Below are 27,253 nucleotides of genomic sequence, written 5' to 3'. Positions count from 1 at the left end.
CCACTGCACTCCAGCCTGGGCGACAGAGCGAGATTCTGTCTCCAAAAAAAAAAAAAAAAAAGCCAACCCTTCCCATGATCCTGATTATGGAGGAAGAGAAAGAGGTAATGCTTACTTACCAAGCACACAAAAGTTGGTACAGCTACTAGGGAATACAATTTTATATCCAAACACCAGTGAGACTTGATAACCTTATTTGGGTTAATCTTTCTTTTAATGTTTTAAGCATTTCCATCATGTTAAATTTTGAAAATGTCTTTTCCTCTTGTATATGAAATAAAGTTCTAACTTGTTTAATATGGCATTCTAAGACTTTCATGAATCAACTGTAATCTTTTTTTTTTTTTAAACTTTAACCCTTCTGAGGACCCTAATTCGAATTAATCTCCTTCTCCTGTGATTCCCTCCTGTGATTCCGTCCTGTGAATCCCTCTCCTGTTATTCATCACACTTCATTTTTAACTCTATGATGGCTTTTCATGAAAGTCATCATATGGCTCCATATAACTATGTTGTATATCTGTCTGTTGTCCCTACTAAATGTGAGCTCTTTGAGGGTACAGACCATGTCCCATACACCTCAAATCTCTCTAATTTGTCACACAGTACCCTGCACATGTTAATCAGCCAATGAAAGTGTATTGAATTGAGAGATACGAGAGAAGTCAATGCATACTGCTTTAAGATGCTTACAATCTAGTGAAGAAAATTAAATAACAAAGATAATATAGTAAGAGCTCTCACTCATGGAGCACCCAATATATGCTGGAGACTGTAGGAGATCTTATGCAACCTCTGAGCCTCCCAACGTGCATGGCAGCAAGGTTTTCTAAATTTATCAACTATAGCCATAGAAAAGGAAAAAAGGAATACCAACCCTTCTTGCCTTCTCTGCTGGATATGTGTCAAAGGAGAAGACAGACTTATGTTTCAACCCCAAATAAGATTACCAGGGAATAACTGGAGGTTCTATGAACTTTATTAGATCCTTGAATCTCTATGTTTTTGTCAGACTTCAGATGGTGCCCTGTTACCTTCTGTTTTCCAGTTCAAAGTCTCCTCTGCTGCTCTGAGGCGGAGATCAATATTTTGCAGCTCTTCCTCCACTAATGGAAATTCCACCTCCAGCCGAGTTTTAATAACCTTGTTGTACCAATTTGCCATCAACTCTAAATTAGCCACAAGCTGCCGATAGAAATCCCTGGAGGAGAACATGGCTGCTGCTGTCTCAGGGATGTGTTTCATCTCTCTGGGTTCAAGATAGCTCATTTCTTTCAGCACTGAAATCAGCTGGAGAAAAGAAGCAACACAAGTGTCTGTCGTTCAGTGATAATAAATAATCTGCAGCATTGGTCAAGGACTGGACAATCCCAGGAGGCCCAAAGATCTTCTGGGTCTCTTCTTAAGTTCTGCTCCTATCAGTTTCTTAAATCTAGTCTCAGAAAAGGAAAATCAAGCATCAGGCAGAAGGAAGATGTCTCAGAAAGAAACAAGGCTCCTAAATCTGTTAATCATAAAGAAGAAGAAAACCTGAGAACAGAGACAAGAGCGATAGCAAGGGAGGGCTCTGCCTTCTGTGCTTTGGACAATGTGGCTGCGGAAATGATGGGCTCGTGCTGGCCCAGCCAGTTCCCATCCAAGGATGGTGGTCTAAAGGAGGAGAATCATCTGGCCTGGGTTACCAACATTCATGAGAAGCCTCAAGTTCACACTTCTGGCATTCTCTCCAAATGAAACAGTCACAGCGAGACACTGGCAGGATTGAAAGGAGGTGCCCATAATAAAACTTTACTTATTCAATATCTAAATTTGAATATCCCACAACTTCTGTAACCCTCTGCTGGCATTTCCTTGTGTCTTAACATGCTAGGGGTTCAGGAAATGGAACTCATCCAGGCTGCGCTGAACTTCTGTGAGGTCCCAAATTCAGCAGCAACTGAAGAAGTGAGAAGCCAAGGAGAAAGATTTGTCCAATGAAACAACAGGGTTTCCAGGCACCCTCTTCTTCATCCTTCCTTATTTATTGATGTTTCTATCTGAACCCATGAGGACTGATGGGCATAGGTACAGGTGATGAAACAGATGGCCCCAGGTTCTCCCTATCTCCCCCTCATATAAAGACACCTGGCTCCTAGCTCTCCTTCCAGTACTCTGGGTCAATTCTTTATTGCTAGTGGGCAAACCCTACTCAGCATTCAGACAAATGCTAACCATTTTGTGGGGAAATGGACTCAGTCTTCTAGTTTTCTTAGAAGTAAGCTCAAGATAGATATTAATAATTTAACTGTAAAAAGTGAAGAGAAAATAATTAAAAGAAAAGATCTGGGGCTATTAATAGAATAGGGAAGTAGACAAAGTCATTCCAAACATAAAACCACAAAATAAAACATAAAAATTTTTGCGCATAAAATATCAACATAAAATGGCCAACATATTTGGCCATTTAAACTGGCAAAATTTTTGGAGCAGATTTCTTAGTATCTGTCATATACTTCCTAAGTATCGTAACAAATTCACAGGAAGAGAGGGTACTTCCACTAGCAAATGGGCAAAGGACATGAACAAGCAATTCAAAGAAGAATAAATATACATGAGTAATGAACACATGATAAAAATTCAAATTTACTAGTAATCAAATAAATGCAAATTGAACAACATTGAGATTTTTTCTTTTAGTTCAACAGTCTGGAAACTATTTGAAGAAATGAACAGTATCTTGTTGGCAGGAAAATGACTGAGTTCCATCTTTCTAAAGAACGAGTTGATAATATATATGAAAAGTCTCAAAATGTGAATGCCCGTTAGCCCAGAAATTCCATTTCGGGACTTTTATCCTAATCAAGAATGCATACAATAAAAACTAGGGATATTTGTTGTAGCATTATTTATATCATGCTTTATCCAATTTAAGATGTCATCAATTGTAAGATTCACTATTATTTTACATGCTACAAAAGAAAAAAGAAAAACATGCAGTCAAACTACAAACATGCCAATTTCAGAGATTTAAATATGTAAAAAGATGCCTCCTAGAATCAATGAAATACAGACTGATGAAACTGTAAAATAATGTAAATGCCCAACAATAAGACATTTAAAATAATTTAAATGATTTACATAAATTTGAAAAAATTAACCTGTACGATTCTTATCCTGTCCCAAGAGGGGCAAATTTCTGATCATGTCCCTCTAGACTAATAAGATAAGTGTGTTACTGTTCATTTTTTTTTTTTTTTTTGAGACAGAGTTTCGCTCTTGTTGCCTAGGCTGGAGTGCAATGGCGCAATCTCAGCTCACCGCAACCTCCATCTCCTAGGTTCAAGCAATTCTCCTGCCTCAGCCTCCTGAGTAGCTGGGATTACAGGCATGTGCCACCACACCTGGCTAATTTTTTGTATTTTTAATAGAGATGGGGTTTCTCCATGTCACTCAGGCTCATCTTGAACTCCTGACCTCAGGTGATCCTCTCGCCTCAGCCTCCCAAAGTCCTGGGATTATAGGCATGAGCCACCACGCTCAGCCCTGTTCATTCTTAGTAGCCCAGCTTTGGCCACATTGCTTGAAGTTGTATGTCAAGGGGTGATCATGTTCTTCTTTGACTTATGAAGCTTGTAGTTGTCCCCCATCAACTCACATCATAGTTTAGGTATTAATATTTATCCCTACCCCCCTTTTTCTTCTTTCCTCCCTCCTTTCCCTTCTATGGCCTGCAAACATCTATAAAGTATGCCCTATGTGTTATACACATTAAGGCAGATAAGGTCCTTGTCCTTGAAGTATGCAGAGGCTGGTCCATCTTCAATACATGACCAAGTATGGTTATATACCAAGGATTTAATTACTATATAGTAATATATCTTATACCAAGGACTTATCTCAAGGGCTTAATTACTATATTACAACATGGAGACTGTGGCCTACTTGGTAATCCAGATATTCATCTCTTTAGGCATTTAATATTCAATATTGCTCACAGTGAATGCCAATGAAATTGATCCAAGGCGTTCAGTAAGTTAAACAGACTCACGTCTTGCCAAAGTGAAGACATAAATTCTCTATATTCCTTGTTGACTTTGATTGCAGAGGAGGAAGCAATGTTCTACTTAAATTGCAATTTTCTTGAAAGACACCAATATGCCATCAGCTTGGTTTTCGGCACAGTCTATAGTGCATTCCTGGAGCATATGCCATCAAGGCAGATGTAGGTGACTGCTTTTAGCAGTTTTTTTCAACCTGACTAATATTATTTTTGATACCAACTAAACTTTAGTTATGATTTTTCTTCAGCATTAAACTTTCTGTGGCTGCTACAGTCCCCACTGGTCTTCTATCCTTCTGATCATCTAAAACAGTTTCTCAACCTCAGCACTATTCACATTTTTGGACAAGTAACTCTGTTGTGGTACACAGTCCTGTGCATTGCAGGAAGTTTAGCAGCATCCCTGGTATCTATCCACTAAATGCCATTGGCACTCCTGCCTAGTTTGACAAACAAAAATGTTTCCAGGAGGACAAAATCACCACCAGTTGAGAATCACTAATCTAGAGTCTTATTTCCAAAGCCACTCCTCTGGGATTTACCATATGCCATCTAGTGAAGATAAAATTTTGCATGTTAAGGTTGTGACCCCCAGCTAGACCGTGGGTTCCTTGAGGGCAGGAGCCAAGTCTTATATGCACTTGGTTGGCCCTCCAGCATCTAGTCAATGGCCTTCAGACACGGTAAGTATTCAAGGTAGGCCCAGTGGGCTATGTTTGTTACTAAATGATTGGTGATCTTTTGTAGTATTCCTTGTTGTGCAAAATCAAAGCAAATATATTGAGCAACCGTAGTGAAAAATGTGAACATGGACAACTTAATAAAACACTACACCCCAGGATTCATCCCAAAAAATAAATCCAGGGTACAAATTATTTTGAGCATCTTTTGCATGTTCTTATAAGTCTTTATGCTGGGAGGCTGAGGCAGGAGAATCACTTGAATCTGGGAGGCAGGGGTTGTAGTGAGCTGAGATCACGCCACTGCACTCCAGCCTGGGTGACAAGAGTGAAACTACGTCTCAAAAAAAAAAAGTCTTTATGCCTTTGAAATCAGCAGAGTTCAGAGAAACTCTTCAGGCACCCAAAAGAGAGCTACTGTCAGCCGACTGACCTGTGGGTTAAAGTTGACAGTGATCTCCTTCGTCTCTGGGTCACGTTTCAGAAGTGGTTGGGAAAGATGGTACTGTGATTTCTCTGATACTGTCCGGCACCAATCCTCATAAAGTCTTGTCTCATACCTGCAAGGGTCAGAGACAACAGCCACCTCATAAGCCCACTCCCAGCTCCCCAGTGCCTGGTCATGATCTGTAACATAAATTGAAGATACTGTCAGCTTCTGCGAGAACCACAAATTTCTCCTTCCTTCCTTCCTTCCTTCCTTCCTTCCTTCCTTCCTTCCTTCCTTCCTCCCTCCCTCCCTCCCTCCCTTCCTCCCTTCCTTTTTTGAGACAGAGTTTTACTCTTGTTGCCCATGCTGGAGTGCGATGGTGCGATCTCGGCTCACTGCAACCTCTGCCTCCTGGGTTCAAGCAATTCTCCTGCCTCAGCCTCCCAAGTAGCTGGGATTACAGACATGCACCACCACGCCCAGCTAATTTTGTATTTTTAATAGAAATGGGGTTCCTCCGTGTTGTTCAGGCTGGTCTCAAACTCCCGACCTCAGGTTATCTGCCCACCTCGGCCTCCTAAAGTGCTGGGATTACACACTTGAGCCACCGCGCCCGGCTGTAACCACAGATTTCTAAAGGTAGCATCGCTTAAATCAGAGAAGAGGAGAAAGACCCCATGAGATCTTTTGAGGGGATAAGGAAGTTGTGATTAGTCTCAGTAAATGTTGGAAGAAGTTACTGGGGAAGATTTGCTCTCACACTAATCTTTATGTAGCTCATGGACGTTCATCATTCAGTCATGACACACTGACCAAGCACCTACCATGTGCTGGACTTCGGGGATACAAATGATGAATGAGTACCTGACAGTAAAGGCAGTTAATGGTGGGGATCGCAGGCCAACAGATCACCCTGACACAGTGCAGCAACTGCAATCCTAAAGAAATGTATAGCTGTAATCCCAGCAACTTTAGGAGGCCGAAGCAAGTGGATCACCTGAGGTTGGGAGTTCGAGACCAGCCTGACCAACATGGAGAAACCCCTCTCTACTCAAAATACAAAAAAAATTAGCCAGGCATGGTGGCTCACACCTGTAATCCCAGCACTTTGGGAGGCTGAGGCGGGCAGATCACGAGGTCAGGAGATCGAGACAATCCTGGCTAACACGGTAAAACCCTGTCTCTACGAAAAATACAAAAAATTAGCTGGGTGTGGTGGTGGGTGCCTGTAGTCCCAGCTACTCGGGAGGCTGAGGCAGAAGAATGGCGTGAATCCAGGAGGTGGAGCTTGCAGTGAGCCGAGATCGTGCCACTGCACTCCAACCTGGGCGACAGAGCAAGACTCCGTCTCAAAAAAAAAAAAAAAAAAGAGAGAGAAATGTACAGCACATCACGCACCTAATAGCAGAGGTGGAGGGCTGGGGATGATAAGGAGAATGTCAGGGAAGGTTTCATAGGAGAGGTGATGAAGGGATGCTTGCTTTGGTCTCAGAGGATGGCCAGAGGTTGGGTGGCAAAGGGAGAGTGAGCATTCCTGGCGTAGCCAAAGGGTAGAGGTGAGAAACAGCATGCTTGAAACTGTGATTGAAACAAGGACTACAGAGCATGGCAGAGGCTGGAGGTGGTGACGAGGAGGCAAGAACCACCTCAGAAGACTTTTCATGTCATGTTAAGGAGGCTGTGAGAACCACTGCAAGGCCTCCCAGCTGGTGGTGGCTGTGGTGACATTATTGGATTTGGTAACAATGTGGGTACTGAGGGGGACAGATCTGGAGGCAGCAAGGATGTTAGGAAGACACTGCAGCAGTTCAGCCTGGAGAAGTTCCAGTCTCTTGTGAAGACGCTGGTGGTGGAGACAAAGAGGAATGGATGGACTTGAAGTTATTTTGGAGGTAAAAGGGATGGAATATGTGTTACTTGGCAGTTAGAGGTGCTGTTAATTGATCTGTCTGGAACAAGGCTAAGCATAATCACAATCGTAATCTCAACGGCCACCATTCTTCCCTCCTGAACCAGGAGAAAGAACAAAGAGCAGAAGGAGAAGTCAAGACAATGGCTGTTTCTAGACCCTGAGCCCCCGAAAGACTTATTCAGCTTTAAAGCAGTTACAAATTTTCACTCGTATGCTTTCTCAATAAAATGATGCGGGAAGTACTTTTTAAAACTTATTGTCTCTTTGTGCAGCATGCACTGTTGCCTTCTGCTGAGTAAGCAGCTGTTGCAGTTTTCCGTGACTCCCATCTTGGAGTTCCATGAGTAGCACCCCACTCCTAGCTCTAGTTCACACTCCTAGCAAAACTACACTGGAAAAGCATTTATTTCCAGAATAGAGCTGAATTCCCCAGAGACCCTGTGTGTGTGCAACCCGGAAATACTGTACTCACAAATATCGTGGTTATAACATAAAACATACAGTGATACTTCAGAGCCACTCAGGAATCTGCACAAACTCGGCGCTGCAAAAGGCCCCGCGGAGGCTATGCAATTTGTAGACCCACACAATCCCAGAAGTTGCTTACTTTTCTAGCAATGACAGCATATCTTCATATTTTTGTTTCATTCGCTTTCCTTCTGCAGATTCCATGCAACTACTCGTGCAAAAGAGAAAAAGTGACACAGAATTAGAAGAAGTTAAGATAATAATCCGAGGAACAAACTGCAGTCTCCAAAGAGCGTGAATAGCTCCTTGGCTCGTTTCCAAACAGCCCTGAGCGCGTCTTTCTTCTTCCCGAACATCCTACTCTGGCCACTAGAGGGCATCTGCACTTCCTGAAACGCAGGCAGCTCCGCAAGTGTCAGAGCTCTCATAACCTTTCCTGCCCGCAGCTCCACCAACATCCTCACCTAGCTGAGCCAGTCACGCACAAGGTATGTGAGGTCCTTCAAAAATCTGAATAAAAGGGAAACTGAGATATGAAAAAATTCTAGGTGCTATAATTTTCTGTATTTAAGACCATCAATGTTATATACAGTCATGCACCACATAATGGCATTTTGGTCAACATATATACACGTATATGACTGCGGTCCGGTAAGATTTTAATGAAGCTGAAAAATTCCTCTTGCCTCTTGATATGGTGCAAGGCATTACTCTCATGCCTGTGGTGATGCTGGTGTAAACAACCCTACTGTGCTGCCAATCGTATAAAAGTGTACAGTAACGTCCTAGGCCTTCGCATTCACTCACCACCCACTCGCTGACTCACCTACAGCAACTTCCAGTCCTGCGAGCTCCATTCCTGGTAAGTGTCCTACACAAGTGTACCATTTTTTAAATCTTTTATACCTTATTTTTTTGCTGTACTTTTTCTATGTTCAGATATGTTTAGATACACAAACACTTACTATAGTGCTACAATTGCCTGCAGTACTCAGGAGTCACTCGCTGCACAGGTTTGTAACCTGGGAGCAATACACTAGACCATAGAGCTTATTGATCATCGAGAATATTGATCATAGAGCATATTGATCACAGAGCGTATTGCTCCTAGGCTAAGCTAGACCATAGGGCATTTGTAGCCTAGGAACAATACTCTAGACCATAGACAGGTTTGTGTAAATACACTCTATGCTGTTCACCTAATGATGAAATTGCCTAAGGATATATTTCTCAGAACATAACCCCATTGTGAAGTGATACATGATTGTCTATAACACTATATGCCAGGTAAATATCTATATAGGTACATGTATATTAACATGTTTTTTTGTATATTTAAATATATATGTTTCCCCTTTTCTGAAATCCATCTAGAACACGTGATCCGAAACACTACCACTTCTTCACGTTTTTACACGAGGGTCCCTCCCAGCTCTTACCCCTGAAACATGTGCACATGTAATACACATAAAGTGCACATGCACGTACATATAACATGCGTAAACACAAGTGTGCACACACACACACACACACACACACACACACACACACGGAGGCTTCTGCAGGAATGCTAAGGACCACGGAAGAGAGTGTGGCTCGAGGTACTGTTACCCACTGGTGTTGACACTTGCTGCAACACTAATGAAAGTCCAGTTCCTGGAAGAAATTGGTGAAGTATCTTTAATTCTTCAAACCTTCACACTAACTATGTGGAGGCTTGTTTCTATTTGTCCTGCTGGCAAAATGAGGCAGCTTACTGCAGAGATTCCTTAAAATTCATTTGCTTTTTAAACCAACATAGGATTTCTTCACCAGATCCCTCGAGCTTTCCACAGAAGCTCTAGCGCCTGCAGAGAAAGCAATGATTTTGCTGGCATTTTTTTTCCCCCCGATTACTCAGTTCACGTTCGTGATGAAAGAGCAGATGCATCTGCCAGGCAGCAAGGAGAGGTGGAATATGCTCCAACCCGAATGGGCGCTTTCCCCTCCCAAGCTGTGTGATTTCCACAAGCCCCACAGGCCCCAACCCTGGGTCTCAGTTTTGTATCTAGAAAAGAATGAGGCCAGAGCAGAGTGAGGCTTCTCCCATGGGTGTGCGGCCAAGTGGGTCTGGGAAGTCACAGGAATAAGCACAGTGAAAGTCCTGCAGTTTCCATGTCACTTCATGGTGAAGAATCTAAAACATTTTCAATAACCAATCAATACTTATTATAAAGCAGAATACACTTTTTTTTTTTTTTTTTTTTTTTTGAGACGGAGTTTCGCTCTTGTTGCCCAGGCTGGAGTGCAATGGCACAGTCTCGGCTCACTGCAACCTCTGCCTCTCGGGTTCAAGCGATTCTCCTGCCTCAGCCTCCTGAGTAGCTGGAATTACAGGTGTCCATCACCATGCCCGGCTAATTTTTTGTATTTTTAGTAGACATGGGGTTTCACCATGTTGGCCAGGATGGTTGAAAACTCCTGACCTTAGGTAATCCACTTGCCTCGGCCTCCTAAAGTGCTGGGATTACAGGCATGAGCCACCGCGCCTGGCCCAAAATACATATTTCAATTCATTTTTAAAACAACGGGGGTGTTTTCACGGGAATTATAGAGGTCTCTGTTGTGTGCCTTCCAGATCCCCTCTTGGGACCAGGCCTTGGTACACCTCCAAACCTCCCCGCTTCAACCCCTGCCTCACCCTGTCCCTGCTAGCCAGGAGTGTTGGCTGCTGCAGAAGCAATGCTGCCTCCCTCTTTGGGAACAGCCTTGGCCAAAGAGAGCTGCCTCACCCAAAGGTCATACCTCTCCCCAGGAAAGCCCACATCCAACCAGCTGATGTAGGGGTACAGAGGCAGAACAGCTCTGAAGGGCCCAAACTCCCTGGAGGACCGGCTGAGGCCCCCATTGCAACTTTCTTGCAGCTCAACTTCTTTCTCTGCCCAATCTGTTTCCCCTCCCTTCCTCATGGGTGCTGCTACTGAAAGGATATTTATAAATTCCTGCACACACATCATAGGTCTGCTTCCTGTGAACCAGACCTGTGACAGCTGCAGCAGTCCACATTCTAGGGGCAGCCCTGGCACCCCTCCCCACCCCATTCATATATCTTCTCCCTTCTGCCTTCTGCTGCTTGATTGAGATGCACGAGGGCTCAGATCTACTCCCCGCCAAACTTCCAGGGCTGGGGGTCCCTGGGAAGTGTTCTGGATTAGGAGCCTGGGGAACCAGGCATTTCTTCCAGTTCTTTCTTTGGCTGTCTCTAGGACCTTGGGCAAGTTACCTCCCTTTTCTCTTCATTTCCTCCACTTCTTCATCTGAAAATAAAAATCTCGCCCACACCCAAGCAGATGCTGCAAATGGGTCACCCACAGGGCAGACCTGCCTCACAGGCATGCTTTGTTAGATCTGCACAGAGTTTGAGAAAAAATGGAATCCTTGATCATTGGAAAATTGGATGTCCAACTCTAAAATCCAGTTTCCGGCTTATCTCCAACAGTCAGGAGATTGCTCACATTGGGTCTGCTTTTCTGCTTGGCAATGTTGGAGCGGGGTGCTGGTGGGCCCCTGCAGTCCCCATCCTGGCCATCCATTTGTCTGGCCTCTGATGGTGTTGAGTCTTCCCACTTGGGCCAGACCAGAGGGTCTCTAAGGCTCTTCCTAACTCCAAAAAGCCTGAGTCCAACGGCCAGAGTTTGATTCCTTTCCTTCTGTTGTGTTTTCCGAAACCTGTGTGCTGTCAGCAAGATTAAGTCTTTTAGAAAGAGGTATCAGAGAAAGACTGCCTTTCCTCAGCCAGCGTCTTAAACACAACATCACAATTAGCAGCTGAGATGCTTCTATCTCAGCTTCTAACCTCACCTGTGGAGCAAGCTGAGGGTTTCCAAACCTGGTCACCGTCAGAATCACAGGGGGAGCTTGCTGAAGGGGCAGATTCGTAGCCAGATTCAGATTCAGCCAGTGACAGGTGAGGCCCTGGAACCTGCATCTTTATCAGGTTTCCCAGAGTTGTCCCGATGGACGGAGACCTCATACTGCACTTGAGGAAATGCCGGGCTTCATTATTTTCCAGTGGCCTCAGCAGCAAGGAGACATGGTGTCAAAGGGATATGTGTGGAAGAACTCCACAGAGCTTAAAATCCCTGGCTCACTGTCCTCCAGAAATGAATCCCCCAGAGCAAAATGAGTCAGCCAGTTACACCGCTTAACACCAAGGGCCCTGCCCATCAGTCCAAATGCATCAATATCACGACTGCTTTGCCAATAGGTGCCTAATCCCTTGCTGGATATGGAAAGAAAGGAAGATGATTTTCTGGCCTTCATTAAGCAGGTTGCATTTCTACAACACTCAGATTCTAGAGCAGGAACAGCAGCCCAAGACAAACCTGTCTTTCAGGAACACAATACTCACGGGTGTGTGATGCGTCCGAAGTTGCTGAAAGGACCCTGGATGCGCTGCCTCAGCTCCTGTGCCCAGCGGAGGCCGCCAGCCACGGTGGGCATGTTCTTGTGCACCGGGGAGAACCCTGGGGACACAGGGCCACAGACAGACCAAAATGAGCCTAGAGCACCTCAGCCCTCTCCGCTCGGCAAACGCCTCCCGCCACGTACTCCACTTTTGCCTCATTATCTCCAGACTAAAGTCACCTGGGAGCACACTGGAGTTCCTGGGGGGTTCTGTTAAAGAGGAAGAAAGAGTGACCCTCAGACGAACACTCCCAGCCTCAGGGGACCTGGGTCCCCTGCCCAAGCTATTCTGATTTCATAGCTCTGGGAGGGGCCCAGCCATGAGTGTTTCAAGGAGCCTAACTCCTCTTGTCGCCCAGGCTGGAGTGTAGTGGCGCAATCATGGCTCACTGCAACCTCTGCCTCCCAGGTTCAGGTGATTCTCCTGTCTCAGCCTCCTGAGTAGCTGGGATTGCAGGCACCCACCACCACACCTGGCTAATTTTCGTATTTGTAGTAGAGATGGGGTTTCACCCTATTGATCAGGCTTGTCTCGAACTCAGGTGATCCACCTGCCTCAATCCCCCGAAGTGCTGGGATTACAGGCGTGAGTCGCTGCACCTGGCCACAATTGAGTGTTTTTTTAAAAGCTCTCAAGATGACTCTAATTGAACAGTCAGGGTTGAAACACTCCCTTAAACAGACAACTCAAATCACTCTGGGTCTCAATTTTCACATCTATAAAATGGGAATAATATCTTCCCTGCTTAATTAAATTTCTGTGAGAATTCCGTAAGACGATGAATGAAGCAGGTCATGTGGATTATGGAGCCCTGGACTCGAGTCAGCACAGACTAGATATGCTTATGTTAGCCCAGGCATTGGGTTTGTCTGCTTATATTTAGTTGTCAAGATTTAACAAATGTGAGGTTTTCACTTTTTAAAGAATCTCACTTCCCAGCTTCTCTGGTAAAATGAGAAGATTAGCAAGAATCAGCTGGCATTTCTAACTAGCAACTAGAGAAGTGGCCACTTCCTTTAGTTCACCATGGGTACCACCCTTCCCTGGTGTCACCATGCTCAGTCCAGATCCATCATTTTCATTTCCTGCTTGTCCTCCATGATAGGCAAAATTCTAAGATGACCCCCAATGCCCCTCACCCTTGCACAATCCTCTCCCCTTTAAGCATGAGTCAAAACTGTGGCTATGATGAGAACGTACTCCTGTGGTCATGCTGTTATACAGCAAGAGGAAGAGGACCCTGGGTGGGCCTGACCTAATCAGGTGAGGCCTTAAAAGCAGAATGTTTTCTCTGGCTGGTGGCAGGAGAGGAAGGCAGAGATTTGATGCATAAGAGGATTTAACATCCTGTTGCTGGCTTGAAGATGGAGGTGGCTACATGGTAATGAATGCAGATGGCTTCTAGTTGTTAAGAGTGGCCCTTGGCTGACAGCCAACAGGAAATGGGGACCTCACTCCTATAGTCATAAGGAACTGGATTCTACCAATAGCGAGGAGGATGGCAGTGGATTTTTCCTCCAGAGCCTCCAGATGCAAACTCAGCCTGACTGACACCTTGATTTCAGCTTTGGGGTTCTCTCTGAGTAGAGAACCCAGATGCACCATGCTGGACTCCTGACCTACAGAAGTGTGAGCTGAGGGCCAGGCATGGTGGCTCACGCCTGTAATCCCAGCACTTTGGGAGGCTGAGACAGGCAGATCATGGGGTCGAGAGTTCGAGACCAGCCTGACCAACATGATGAAACCCTGACTCTACTAAAAATACAAAAAAATTAGCCGGGCCTCGTGTCAGGCACCTGTAATCCCAGCTACTCTGGAAGCTGAGGCAGGAGAATCACTTGAACTGGGAAGGCTGAGATTGCAATGAGCCGAGATCATGAAACTGCACTCTAGCCTGGGCAATAGAGCCAGACTCTGTCTAAAAAAAAAAAAAGCGTGAGCTGAAAGATGGGTGATGGTGTTTTAAGGTACTAAGGTCATGGTCATTTGTTACCGATATAGCTTCTGAAGGCATTTGAGTTTTCAAACTCTGTATCTGACCATGAGAAGTCATGGGGATAATCCCACATAAAGCTTGGCCAACGGATTTTCTTGGAATGACTTCCAAGTGGAGGCAATTCTTGATGACCTCACCATGAAACCTACTTGCAAGCACAGCGATCCTGTTACTCAGTTACTTAAAAGCCTTTGATAATTTCCCTTACCCTCGATCATAAATTCCAAATTCCTTAACGCGGCACTCTGAGCACTTCCCAAGCTGACCCCAAATGCCGTGGCCGAATGAGTGTCTTCTGCACACCTTGTTTGGCTATAGGCAGACCCAGCTGATCACCTTCCATATCCTCTCATATCTGCTCTGAAGGCCTTTGTCTCCTCTGCTTTACTGTTGATCTCCCAACTTTTAGGGCTCAGCTCAAGACTACCTTTTCCATATGCCTGCCCTCGAATCTCCCAGTCACAATGCATCTTGTCTTGTTAAGCCTGCCCTCGAATCTCCCATCCACAATGCATCTTTGCTCGGGGAGGAAAGAAGAGTTTTAGTCTCTTGTTCTTTATTTTCTTTTCATAATAAGAAGTAAATAATTTATTTCAACAAATGGCATCATTTTTCAGATGTCAGAGGCCATTCAGTCCAATAACCACTTATTGAGCACTCACTATGTGCAAAGCACTGTGCGACTGACTATAGGAATGTATTTTATTTCTTTCTTATTTATTTTATTTTTAGAGACAGGGTCTGGCTCTGTCACCCAGGCTGGGGTGCAGTGGCAGGGTCATAGCTCCTGCAGCCTTGAACTCCTGAATTCAAGCGATACTCCCACCTCAGCCTCCTGAGATACTAGGTACTAGAGGTTCACACCATCACTCCCAGCTTGTTACCATTCTTTATAACTCAAGTCGAGCAGTACTCAACATTCTATAAAGAACCACCTTTTTAATTTTTGTATCCCTTACCTTGACTTGCCACACTATATAGTACCACAGGCATGCTTGGCATGTAGTAAGGACTCAATAAATGTATGTAAAACTGAAATGCATTTGTTTTGACACTTAGCATCATAATAAAAATGGAGACATCACGCCTTGGCACGGTACTGCCCTTTGGAGGGCTCCTGCTGGTTCCTCCCACCAGAAGCATGGTTGCTATGGCATTGGAAGGCATAAGAAACTTTTCTCAGGCGTGTAAACATTTATTTTCGAATGGAGGCGTGTTGAAGATTAGTCAGTGTAGCAACACGGATCAAGGGTCAACTCATACATAATGCCAAGGTCTCAGCTGAACAGAGGCGGTCAAGACTGCACCACACTGGGTCAGCCTGCCAATCTCAGCCCCAGAAACAGGGAAAGCCATAGTTCAGAGAGCTCCCCAGTCACCCAAAGTGGTCTGGAATTTCAAGCAAGAAGGTTGTGCTTGCTCTTTTTTGAGAATGTATACATCCATACATGGACATTTAACAAATACAAGAGGAATGAGTTGCTTCTTTCCAGTAACAGAATGCCCCCATCAAAATCCCCTTCAACAAGCCTACCAAGATCTGCTTCCTCCTGAACATGCTGACTGTAGATCATCTTCACTGCATCCAGATCTTTGTTGAACATTTGGATGAGGACCAGGTATTTATCAGATGTATCCCTCGCTACCAGTGGTCTTTCAAGGAGGTTTCCTGCTATGTCTAGCAGCTGTAGGGAAGGTGGAGGAAAAAGAGGAAAAAAATCACACATTAAACCTTTCCATGGTCATACAAATCCAGTATTCTGGTTTTCCTTTATATGCCTTCCAATGTAAGAAGAGTGAACAGTGTTATAGTGGAGCTGGACCTGTAATTATTCATATGTGGATGATATTCATAGTCTTTCTCCTCTCCTTTACTTCTAACAGAGAATTCCTGTCTGCTGAGTTACCCACCCCCAGCTCTACTTGGCATAAGAATCTGGATAAACCAATAAACAAAGGGACAACTAAAGATCCCAGAAAGGTTAAGCTGAACTACATAATTAAGACCTAGAACAGGCCAGGTGCGGTGGCTCATGCCTGTAATCTCAGCACTTTGGGAGGCCAAGGTGGGTGGATCACGAGGTCAGGAGTTCGAGACCAGCCTGGCCAAGATGGTGAAACCTCATCTCTACTAAAAATACAAAAATTAGCTGGGCGTGGTGGTGGGTGCCTGTAATCCCAGCTACTCAGGAGGCTGAGGCAGGGAATTGCCTGAATCTGGGAGGTGGATGTTGCAGTGAGCCAAGATGCCAAGATCGCGCCACTGCACTCCAGCCTGGGTGACAGAGCGAGACTCTGTCAAAAAAAAAAAAAAAAAAGACCTAGAACAGAAAGAAGGTGATGATGGAAAAGAAAAAGAAGTTAAGTAGGCTGGATGTTGGGGAGAATTTGAAGGGCAAAAATCTGAGAATGGGAACAAGGAAATAGTTTCTGAGAGCAGGTGCCATGAGAATGGCAGTGATGCTGACCTTGCTCTGAAGATGTGTTCCTGTGCATTCAGACTGCTCTAACCCCTCAGTGTTTCCTGGAGCAGCAAAATCAAGATGTGAAATGCTTTTAATTACTTTCTGGCTCCTAGACTGTGTTTCTTCGATTGTGATGCTTTTCTGAGATGAGGACATGTAGGACTCCAGTTATATTTAGGATGTGCCAATACACTGCTTCTAAACGTGCTTTCCATGATAACCTCTCATCTCCACCTAGTGCTTGAAGTCAGGGGGTGACAAAGTACAGCAGTGGGTAGCCAAATCTGCCCACAATTGCTAAGTGCATGGTTTTTGCATTTAAAAAAAGAATTAAAAAAATTAAAAAGAGGGCCGGGCACTCTGGCTCATGCCTATAATCCCAGCACTTTGGAAGGACGAGGCAGGCAGATCACTTGAGGCCAGGAGTTCAAGACCAGCCTGGCCAATGTGGCAAAACTCCCATCTCTACTAAAAATACAAAAAAAAAAAAAAAAAAATTAGCGAGGCATGGTGGCGTGTGCCTGTAACCCCAGCTACTCGGGAGGCTGAAGCATGAGAATCACTTGAACCCGGGAGGCAGAGGTCGCAGTGAGTTGAGATCGCACCACTGCACTCCAGCCTAGGTGACAGAGCAAGACTCTCTCTCAAAAATAAATAAATAAAAATAATAAATAATAAAATGAAAAAGAGTATGTGACAGAAAACACATGTACCCATAGTCTAAAATATTTATTCTCTGACCTTTTGTAGAAAAAAATGTGGAACCCTTGCTTTAAGTCAATGAACATGAGAAACATGATGTAAAATTACATCCACATGTCCTGAAACTGGAAGCTGAACAGTCTGCATTTGTCTAAGACCTTATGCTCTTTATCCTACCTCCTTATTTCAGGTTGGGCCATTTTTTTTGCTTCACTGGCATTCCAATCCTGGAGGGAGTGCAAGCTCTAGGAGCTGATTGGCATCAGCTCACAATCTTAGATGGCTCCTAGAAGTCCGAGGTGTCCAGGCCATGTTATGCAGAATGACCAGGTACAGAGAAAAGCCAAATATGGGGTCCTTGGCCAGATGTTTTCCAGGTCTGACAGCTTGACTGGATTTCCTTAATGATTCCAAGGCACTCTAAGGACTCTCTAAAGGTGCTAAAAAGCCTTCTATTGGGCAGGATCTAGGGTCACACTTTCTTCCACAAAACAATCACCCAGATCTCTGGAGACAGTAATAAGTAGCTCTGCCTCAATGGAAGCATAAGAGAGCAGGACTCCACCGAGTTCTGTGGCTCCCATCTTCTGTTGAGGAAGTACAGGTGTGTGCACTGAGGGACCACCATAGCCAGCCTGCACCCTCTATTCACAGTCCTTGGCCTGGATGTACTCATGGATTCATGTCCACTGAGGGGCCACCTAGTAGATGGATGATATTACAGCAGCCACAGGGGATCCAGAGTCAGGTACTCTCTCTGGTCCCTACTCCTCAGCCTTGAAAAAGTTCTTCTCTGCATGAGCTTATGTCAATTGGAGATTTTGCTTTTGCTTGGAGATGAAGGAAGGGTTTTAGTTTCTTGTTGGTGAGATCACCAAAAAGAGAGAAACAAAGTAGGCAGAAGGGATCAGAGGGTTATGGTTTTCCTACTAGTTCCCAAGGGCTGGGCTGGAAGCTCAGCTGAGAAGAAGAGTCAAGGTCAGAAGATAAATAATCTGCTTCTATGAGCCCTCTGAAACTCTGGATACAAGCAGTGCTGCTTCAGTAGAGGGAAGGTCTCCCTCTACTTCTGCCCAGAACCCTACTCTACCATAAAATTTCAAGGATTGGAATTTTGGAACCCAAAGAGGCATGCCCTTGGCACACACAGACATGTTTTCATGGTGGGGACCATCAGAAGAAAAGCAATGGCAAGACTCCTTCAAGCACCTTTCTTGGCAGATAAAATTTAAAGGAGGTCTGTAGACATGTAGCAGTTGCCGTGATTTCAAAGACTTCAAAGTGACTTGAGAATACTTGTGAGGCATCCCTTGAAGACTCCCGAATATCTCTGGTAGAGAGGGATCTATATGATGAGTAGGGCTGGGCATCCTTAGTGCACGAATGGAGTTTCAGGCCCACAAGTTACCTGGGCAGCAGAGTTTCAATCATCCCTGACAGTTAATAGCATACATGATCATTTTGTAGACACGTGCAAGCCCTTTCTTTGGAATTGGTTCAAATGCTTGGAGAGGGGAATCTCAAAAGCCTTCCAACGTGAATTACGGTATTGATTAAAGGTTACATGTGTATATATGGTCAATGGCTAATGGAGCCTGCCGCATTTGGTTTACCAAATATTCTAGAATAGCACAGATCCATCCATCCAGGGTTTAAGCCTCTTCTACAATTGTCCCACCCATCACAGATCCTGTGTCTGAACATTTTCAGTGCCCAGAAACTGAACTACTTGCTAAAGAAGTCCATTCCATTTTAAACAGCTTTGACAGAAATCTCTTTCCTCTACTGAACCACAATGTGACTTCTTGTAACTTCTACCAACTAGTGGAACCCTTAAAGCTTTACAGAATAAGCCTCTTGATTGCTTCGTGGAAGATGTATTGTGCTGCACCAAGTCTTCATGTCTCACGATGCAGTGTTCTCAGCTGTGCAGTCATTTACCTACTCATCATCTATGCCTTGTCCTAAACCTTCTCCTCCATACACTTTGTACTACCTGATCTGAGCGTGATGTGGTAAGAGCACACATCTTCTTATTCCAGTTATTGATGCCTGAAACCTATCACTCATTACCTGGGAGGTGGTTTGCTCCAGATTGCATCAACCTAGCAGCCACGGTTAAATTGCCATGGTATTGCATGGTCACGCTTTCCCTACTGATAAAGGTATGGCACCTAAAGAGATCACTACAGAAATTCTTCTTAAAAGTATTTTTACATTGTCACATTTTCAGGAAAGCATCAGTAATCAGCCCGAGAATCCCAATTCTGCACACTTTCTTGATGTGAGAAGGATTCCCATATCCTTCTCTACTAGATTAATAAGAATAATTAATAGTTGCAGGAACAGAACAGTTGGAAAGGTATCGATATCATCCTCTGATGAGGGCTGGGGGAGTATCCAGGACCAAGTGGCTCCTGCCCCATTTACACAAACCTTAAAGGCATGCTCCAAGCCAGGTGCATCATCAAAAGTTTGAATAAAGATAGTCCCCAATCTTCGGTCAAGATCTTCTACTTTATGGTTAAATTCAGAGACGTCATTTTCAAAGTCCTGAAGAGACACCATATATATATAAGGAAAACATAATTTTCTGAAAGCCAACCCCACTATGCTCCTCACAGCTAACTTTTGTGTTTGAACTGGTTATACCAAATAATTATTTTATTTTTCTGAAATTCACCATGGCATGACTTAATTTTTAGCCACATAGAGTTATCCTGTGGTTGCAGCATTTTTACCTAAAGGGTCCCAGCAAAATGGTGAAGTGAATTAGATGTGAGTTTGGTGTTCTTCCACCCTTTCCATGCTCCTCCGTTCTGCTTCCTGAAGCCCCTTCTCTCACTCGTAACACCAGCTCTTATAACACCAGCTCTTATTACCCTGAAAACCATCGCAGCATCAACAGCCCCAGCAATGGGGCTATTTCAACATTACCACCCACTTTCCTTCCTTCACCAAGTCAGAATTCTATTTTTCCATTGTCAGCAAACTAATCTAGCCATTAGGAGGAAAGAAAGCGATTTAAACTAATACAAACTATTTCTTCTAAATCCTTCTTAATTGGTTAGGACAGCAACTAGCCTTGTTCTTAAGATTGCCAAATTTAGCAAATAAAATTACAAGGCACTCAGTTAAATTGGAATTTCAGATAAACGAGAATTTTTTTTTTTTTTTAGTATGTCCAAATTAGTGTAGTTTATCTGGCAACCGTAATGTATTTCTCTTAGAATGTAGCAATTTTCAGAGAAATGTTGTTAACTCCAATCTCTAATTTGTGGAATTATTTGTTATTATTGCTTTGTAACAGTAATGCATGTGTGTGTGTGTGAAAAAAAAAAGAGTATGAAAAAATGGTCTAGTCCTACTTCCCAAACATGATGACATTGTGGTATGTTTCTTTCTAGTTTTTAGTTTTTTCCCTGGGCAAAATCCCTGGGATTATGCTTTGTTTTATTGTATTATAGAGTAGCAAATACATTGTATGTAGCCTGCTTTGTGGTCCACTTTTTTTTTTTTTTTTTTTTTTTGAGATGGAGTCTCGCTCTGTCACTCAGGCTGGAGTGCAGTGGCACGATCTCGGCTCACTGCAACCTCTGCCTCCTGGGTTCAAGCAATTCTCCTGCCTCAGCCTCCCAAGTAGCTGGGATTACAGGCATGCACCACCACGCCCAGCTAATTTTTTGTATTTTTAATAGAGACGGGGTTTCACTGTGTTAGCCAGGATGGTCTACGGTCCACCTTTTTTGGGTCTACTTTTGACGAATAGAATTCTTAGAAGGCAGTATCTTCCTGGGTCTGGCCACCTAAGATTCCCCTGGATGTCTGAAGGTGCTCGGAGCAGATTGCTACCCTAATTTCTTTCTCCTTTTCCTGCACACGCTCTTAAAATTCCTTCTCCAGTAATTCTGTCATTCCTTTTTCTGAGAATTCCATTCTCCGTTTTCATACTGGCCCTTTTTCTTCCTTTTTTCTCCCTTGGGCGTGGACTTACAGGTCGAGGCTTTCCTGGGGCTACAGGTGAGACGCGGGCTCTTTGTTCCTGTCCTGGAAAATGCTTCTCTGGCCCTTTCCTTATCCTATGTGTTCTGTTAGGAACCAGGTTCAGATTAGAAAACCCAGGCTGTGGCTTCACTTACACCTCCCCAAGTCACTAATAAAATTCTGTCCAGGTGTGCCTGTTCTTCCCTTAGCAGTTTTTGCCCAAAGCTTAAAACGTTTTTCCCCCTCAGTTTTATTAAGTTATAATTGACAAATAAAAATTGTATACATGTAAGGTATACAACTTGATGTTTTGATACATGTATACACTGTGAAAAGATCACCACAATCAAGCTAATTAACATATTCATCACCTCACACAGTTACCATTTGCTATTTGTGTGCGTGGTGAGAACACTTAGGATCTACCCTTTTAGAGAATTTCCAGTACACAATACAGTTTTTCTTTTTTTAAAATTATTTTACTGTAATTTCTGGGATACATGTGCAGAACGTGCAGGTTTGTTACACAGGTATACATGTGCCAAGGTGGTTTGCTACAACTATCAACCCGTCATCTAGGTTTAAAGCCCCGCACGCATCAGGTATTTGTCCTAATGCTCTCCCTCCCCTTGTCCCCCAACCCCTGACAGGTCCCAGTGTGTGTTATTTCCCTCCCTGTGTCCATGTGTTCTCATTGTTCAACTCCCACTTATGAGTGAGAGAGCAAAGCAATACAGTTTTTTGTTTGTTTGTTTGTTTGTTTGAAACGGAGTCTCCCTCTATCACCAGGCTGGAGCGCAGTGGCGCGACCTCGGCTCACTGCAACCTCCGTCTCCCGGGTTCAAGTGATTCTCCTGCCTCAGCCTCCTGAGTAGCTGGGACTACAGGGGCCTGCCATCACGCCTGGCTACTTTCTGTATTTTTAGCAGAGATGGGGTTTCACCATGTTGGCCAGGATGGTCTCAATCTCTTGACCTCATGACCTGACTGCCTTGTCCTCCCAAAGTGCTAGGATTACAGGCGTGAGCCACCGCACCTGGCCCGCAATACAGTATTGTTAACCGTCTTCACTATGTTGTACATTAGAGCTCCAGAAATTATTTATCATGCATAACTGAAACTTTATACTCTTTGACCACCACCTCCCCATTTCCCTCTCCCCCAGCCCCTGGCAGCCACCATTCCACTCTGCTTCTATGACTTTGACTATTTCACATGCCTCGTATAGGTGAGACCATGAAACATTTGTCTTTCTGTGTCTGGCTTCTTTCACTGAGCTTAAAACTTTTGAAGCCACAGGGCAGCCACAGCCTCCACTGTCATGTCATACCCATCTCAGCATCTCTGAAACCCTGGTGTCATTAGTCTGGAGCAGTTAACAGTTGAAAGAGGCCTCCTTGATCTTTCTCCCAACACAAAGAATAATTAGAATCTTTCGCTTGGCACAAGGAATAATAATTTCTCCTAACACAAAGGATAATTAGCAAAACCACTGGGACCACAGAGCCAAAGGAAATACACAGGGAAAATGCAAGTAAATACCTAGACCCTACAGGTGAATGGCATCTGGGACAGAGGCGGAGCTGGCGATTCAGCCCTTCCCAGCCCTACCGTGCTTTGGAGGTACAGGCAGTCGGAGGAGGATCCTGAGAAAAGCCTGTACATCTCTTGAAATTCCTCATGCATTTGCTGGACCTGCTGACTCAGGGCATTCCCTCTGATGCCGCTGAACTCCACCTTTCCCAGTTTGTGGAAATCCAGGGCCGTCTTCAGAAGACCCTATGGGGACAATTCACAAGAGTTAGAATCATCATCATCATCATAACAACAGTGGATGAGAAAAGTTGGAAACCATGGGGGTGGTGGTTGCTTAGGAAATTGTGGAGTCTGATTAGTTTTGTAACCTATTATTAGATTGGGCTGGTAAAAATAACTCTTGGTTAAACTCGATAACAAAGCAAAGAGAAAGTACAGTCTAAAATTCACGCAAACCAAAATAAATATATACGTACATAAATAAGTGAAATGTACGCTTCCACCTCTCTATGTCTTTGCAGTCTTTAACAAATAATAAAATGTAATAATAATAAAACTATTTATATAATTGGTAGCTTTATCGCTGATTTCTCTAAAATAGCTAATTTCAAATGGATCATCTTATCCAGTTCTAGAATGACAGCAATCCTAAGGGATGTTGATGGAAAAACAGAGCTGCAAAATAGTCCTGAAGACATGCCCAGAGGGTGACACCGGCCTTCTTTGCAACTTGTCTGCCAAGCAAAGACATCTCCTGCAGGGTGCCCTTGCTGGGCGTGCACAGGATGTTACACCGTGCTGCCAGCCTGGTGGCGGTGAGTAGTTATTTACCAGCTCTGTGCTGCGCTTCTTCATCTGCTGCAGAATAATAATAACACCTTGTAGCATGATGCTGAGTGCTAAGTCAGTTAACTAAAGCCTGGGATTTAGGCCAGGTCTGCACACACAGTATCATCGCTGTTATTGATGTGGCAGTGTCCCAGGTGCGCTTGAGATCCAATGACAGGTGGATGGCACAACCCAGAAGCCTTGGGGAGGAGCCCCTCCTGAGTCCATGGAAGCTGCCTCACCTCCGATAGGATGGAAGCTTCCTCCTGAGCACATCTAGCAGGACAGATTGAATTTATCTCTGGTGAGTACCTAAAAATCACAAAACCTCCAAACCAAGATATGGTTCTTGTCATGACTTCCAATCTGTGTGCATGTTCCTTAGGCAGGAAAGAGGAAGGTAAAAGTTCCCTTTGTGTCATTTTGGCCAACATTTGGTGCGGACTGTGGGAGGGATCCTCTGCTCTGGAGGCTTAAGGGGTGTACCCTGACACCGATGCTGTAAAATCCAGCAGGTCCTGGTACCACTGCAGGAAATCTCACTGCCCATGGCTGTTGCCATGGGTGACCCATCAGGCTAGCACAGGCTGCCTGGCTCCTTTCTCCTGCTAGGACACACCAACTCCAGCAGCAGTGACAGAGGCGCTGGGAAGTAGGGACAATGGCTGGCTTTCCTCGCTTGGCCAGGAGGGTACCCACACAGATTTGGGCAGCCATCTAACAAGCCTGTTTTTGCTCAGCTATGCTTGGGCATGGCTGGTGGCAAGCAGCTGAAGTGGGAGGGGAGAGAAGAGGGAAGACACCAGCCAAGGCAGGGAAGACAGATGCCAAAACCAGAGAGGGACTTTTGCCACTAATGGTGGGAAAAGTGTCAGTCTTTCTTTAAAAATAGGTTCAACTTGATATACTGGGAAGAAAACCGAAATGAATTTTATGGAAATGAAATTGACTTCAGTAGTAATTCAAGTCTCTCGTAAAGTGCTTAGTTGTAATAGGTTTTATAAGGACAGTCATACTTGTGCTGTGAAATGCAACCTTGGTACTCATTCTTCATAATTCTGTGGATGTCAATTTCAATTTCTAGGAAATACTTCCTAACCATTTTAAAAGGTAGATGCATTGTGATATGTTTGATTACATCAGAAACCCGGATGATAATTTTGTTAGACTATTTTATTTCTCAAGAATACTTAAAGCGTGGCCTAGGGAGGTGACAGGAAGGTGTTTCATCTTCAATTTATCCTAGATATTAGCAAAATATTTATTTAACTATTCTACTTTTGGAGAAAGTCTAGTCACTTAAAAAGATAGACACTTACATTGTTTTATGTAACTTAACACACACAGTGGACAACAGATTTATCTGGGGCTCAACTCAAGGTCTTAGGCCTTTCCTCACCCTTCTGTGGAAAGAGATCCACCCATCCAGCTTTTTCCCAGACTCTCTATCCCCTTCTTCTGCTTATTCAGAGTGCTTATCACACTCTGGAATTATATTATTTGGCATTATATTATACTATTTGCTTATTTTCTGTCCAGTAAGTTGTAAATGCCCCGAACGTACCTCGATATTTCCAGTGCCTGGAAGAGTCCCTGACCCTGAACACATATTTGTTGAGTGAAGGAATGTATGCTCCTTGTTCTTTGACTTGCCTATAATACTTCCAGAAAAAAAGGCAACAAGGTGATAGAGGAGCTAGGAACCCTAACCTCTGAAGAGCAGTTGGTGAAAAAAAATAGACAAGAGAAGAGAATTATAAAGAAGGACATTTCAATGTCCACAGGACCCTGGTCAAGTGCAAGGGGGAACCTTCCCTGGTGCTACAGTGAGGGCAGAATGAAGGCAAATGAGTGACTGGGACCAAGAAGTAGATGTGACCTCACCATACAGGTTGAACTTATTACATTGCTGACATGGGATCATTTCGACCTAAAAAATGGCCACTTCCTGTGGTTTCACTTAATAAAAAACCATCTAATGCTGTAGAATGGGCTACAAAGAGAGGGAGGGAGCTCTCCATCGCTGAACGGGTCTTAATAAGTTTGATGTTGGAGGCATAGTAGAAAAGATTTCTGAAGCAGCCAGGAAATTGTCTTACAACTATAGACACCAGATTTATGGCACTGACCATGGCTATATCTTTGATTAACCTTAAATCTTTGATTTAAGAATCAAAATAATTCGATTCTTAAATTATGTAAATGTAAGTTCTTTTCATTGTTTATTTAAAAGTTCTCACAAAACAGATAAAAGGCAATTTAAATCAATAAAAGGTTTAAATGATATTTTTTAAATATCTATTTTTATTCATCACAGTACTAAACATGAAATTCATCATTTTATACGCAGGCTGAAATATCCACTTCAGAGACACAACATATGGCATTGTGGAAAGAGCCTAGGATCTAGGGCCAAAACAAAACAAAGCAAAAAAAAACCCAGAGTTTACACAACTCTGGTTCCATCATTTACTAGCTATGTGGCTTAAAGCAAGACACCTAACTTTTCTAAGCTTCACTTTCCTAACCTGTAGATGGGAACAATAACACTTAAGTTGCCGTGGGGTTACCAAGTTTATGGAAGGTTCCCTGTAGGACTTCACTAAAAGGCAGCCACTATAATTAACTGTGATCACTCTGATGTCATTAGATCTGGTTAATGGATATTATATGTGTAATGGGGTACAGAGGGGACATTTAGGTGCTTTTTTCAAGACAGAACAAGGAACACTGGGGTCCCAGGCTGCTTACTGGACTGATCAGGTTCTATTCTTATGAAAAAAACATGCAGCACTTAACGGTGGTGGCAGGTGGCGGGGATGAGGGGAGGATTCAATATGTGCTCTGGCCCCTGAGATGAAGAATCAAAATCAGGGGTAATAGCAAGACCTGCCAACAGCAACCCCCTTCTCAAAGGAGAGGCTGCACTGACCATCTTAAAAGAAGAACCTTGGGAATTCATTAAGGGAGAGCACAAAGCAGACATTCATAGATGAAAATCTCAAAAGGTCATTTGGAAAAAAACTGTTTTCTTTACCTTTCGACCGCCACCGACCTTATGTGGCTAATGGTCTCCTATGTGACTACGTATTCAAGCCGGGCTAAAAGTGAAGACACCCAATTAGGCTCAGAATAAAAGGAGGCTGAAGAGTGGCTGGAGATGGTAGAAAGAGCAAAAGGAAACGCGGTGTGGATATTAGGTCAGCTTATTACCTATCTACCTGCTAATCACTTCACATAAAGCCTCAGCAGGAAATAATTTTGTCTCCAAATGAATCACAGCTTTACAGCAGTTTTATAATAAAGGAAATAAGAGTTCTCTCCAAGGTGCTTACTGCATTGTTTGGAGGCAAGAGGCTGCAGGCAGAAACTCAAACAGGGAATCTGCAGAATCTACAACTCTATGACGCAAAAATGAACTCCGTGTGTGTGTGTGCACTGATGCATCAAGCAGGAAGGCAGGATGAAAGAAGGAATCAAGAGGCAACCCAACAACTCTTTTTCTCTTTGAACTTTGATGGTTCATTAAATTGCAAAGATTTTATATACTTCTAGGATTTTCTTAGTAAGTCATAAAGTCAAATAAGATCCTTTCATGAAATGGGAATTATAATTGTACCTGAGTAACTTACTTTGATATAAAGACCTAGAAATTGTATGGTAAAAATTGAGTGTACAAAAGTAGAACAGAGTGTATAAGGGCAGAATAAAACCACAAAACCAGTTTGGGGTCCTCAAACCAGGAAAGTGGGAGGAAAGAAAGAAG

General features: G+C 43.8%; 1 protein-coding gene across 1 annotated transcript in view; it reads right to left on the bottom strand.

Annotated features, from left to right (window-relative positions):
• Positions 1 to 27,253, bottom strand: part of DNAH9 (dynein axonemal heavy chain 9) — a 370,372-nt gene that overhangs the window by 316,441 nt on the left and 26,678 nt on the right. Inside the window, exons 7-13 of the mRNA XM_032140114.2 lie at positions 22,735 to 22,902; positions 19,576 to 19,692; positions 15,507 to 15,657; positions 11,920 to 12,034; positions 7,669 to 7,737; positions 5,153 to 5,279; positions 1,035 to 1,290 (exon numbers count right to left, since the gene is read on the bottom strand). Coding sequence (XP_031996005.1) covers positions 1,035 to 1,290; positions 5,153 to 5,279; positions 7,669 to 7,737; positions 11,920 to 12,034; positions 15,507 to 15,657; positions 19,576 to 19,692; positions 22,735 to 22,902 — 1,003 coding nt within the window. The remainder of the gene's footprint in view (positions 1 to 1,034; positions 1,291 to 5,152; positions 5,280 to 7,668; positions 7,738 to 11,919; positions 12,035 to 15,506; positions 15,658 to 19,575; positions 19,693 to 22,734; positions 22,903 to 27,253) is intronic.

The sequence above is a fragment of the Hylobates moloch genome, unplaced genomic scaffold (assembly GCF_009828535.3).
Source record: "Hylobates moloch isolate HMO894 unplaced genomic scaffold, HMol_V3 SCAFFOLD_19, whole genome shotgun sequence".
Lineage (NCBI taxonomy): Eukaryota > Metazoa > Chordata > Mammalia > Primates > Hylobatidae > Hylobates > Hylobates moloch.
Note: the sequence above shows the minus strand (reverse complement) of the source record. Positions and strands in the feature narration are given on the sequence as shown.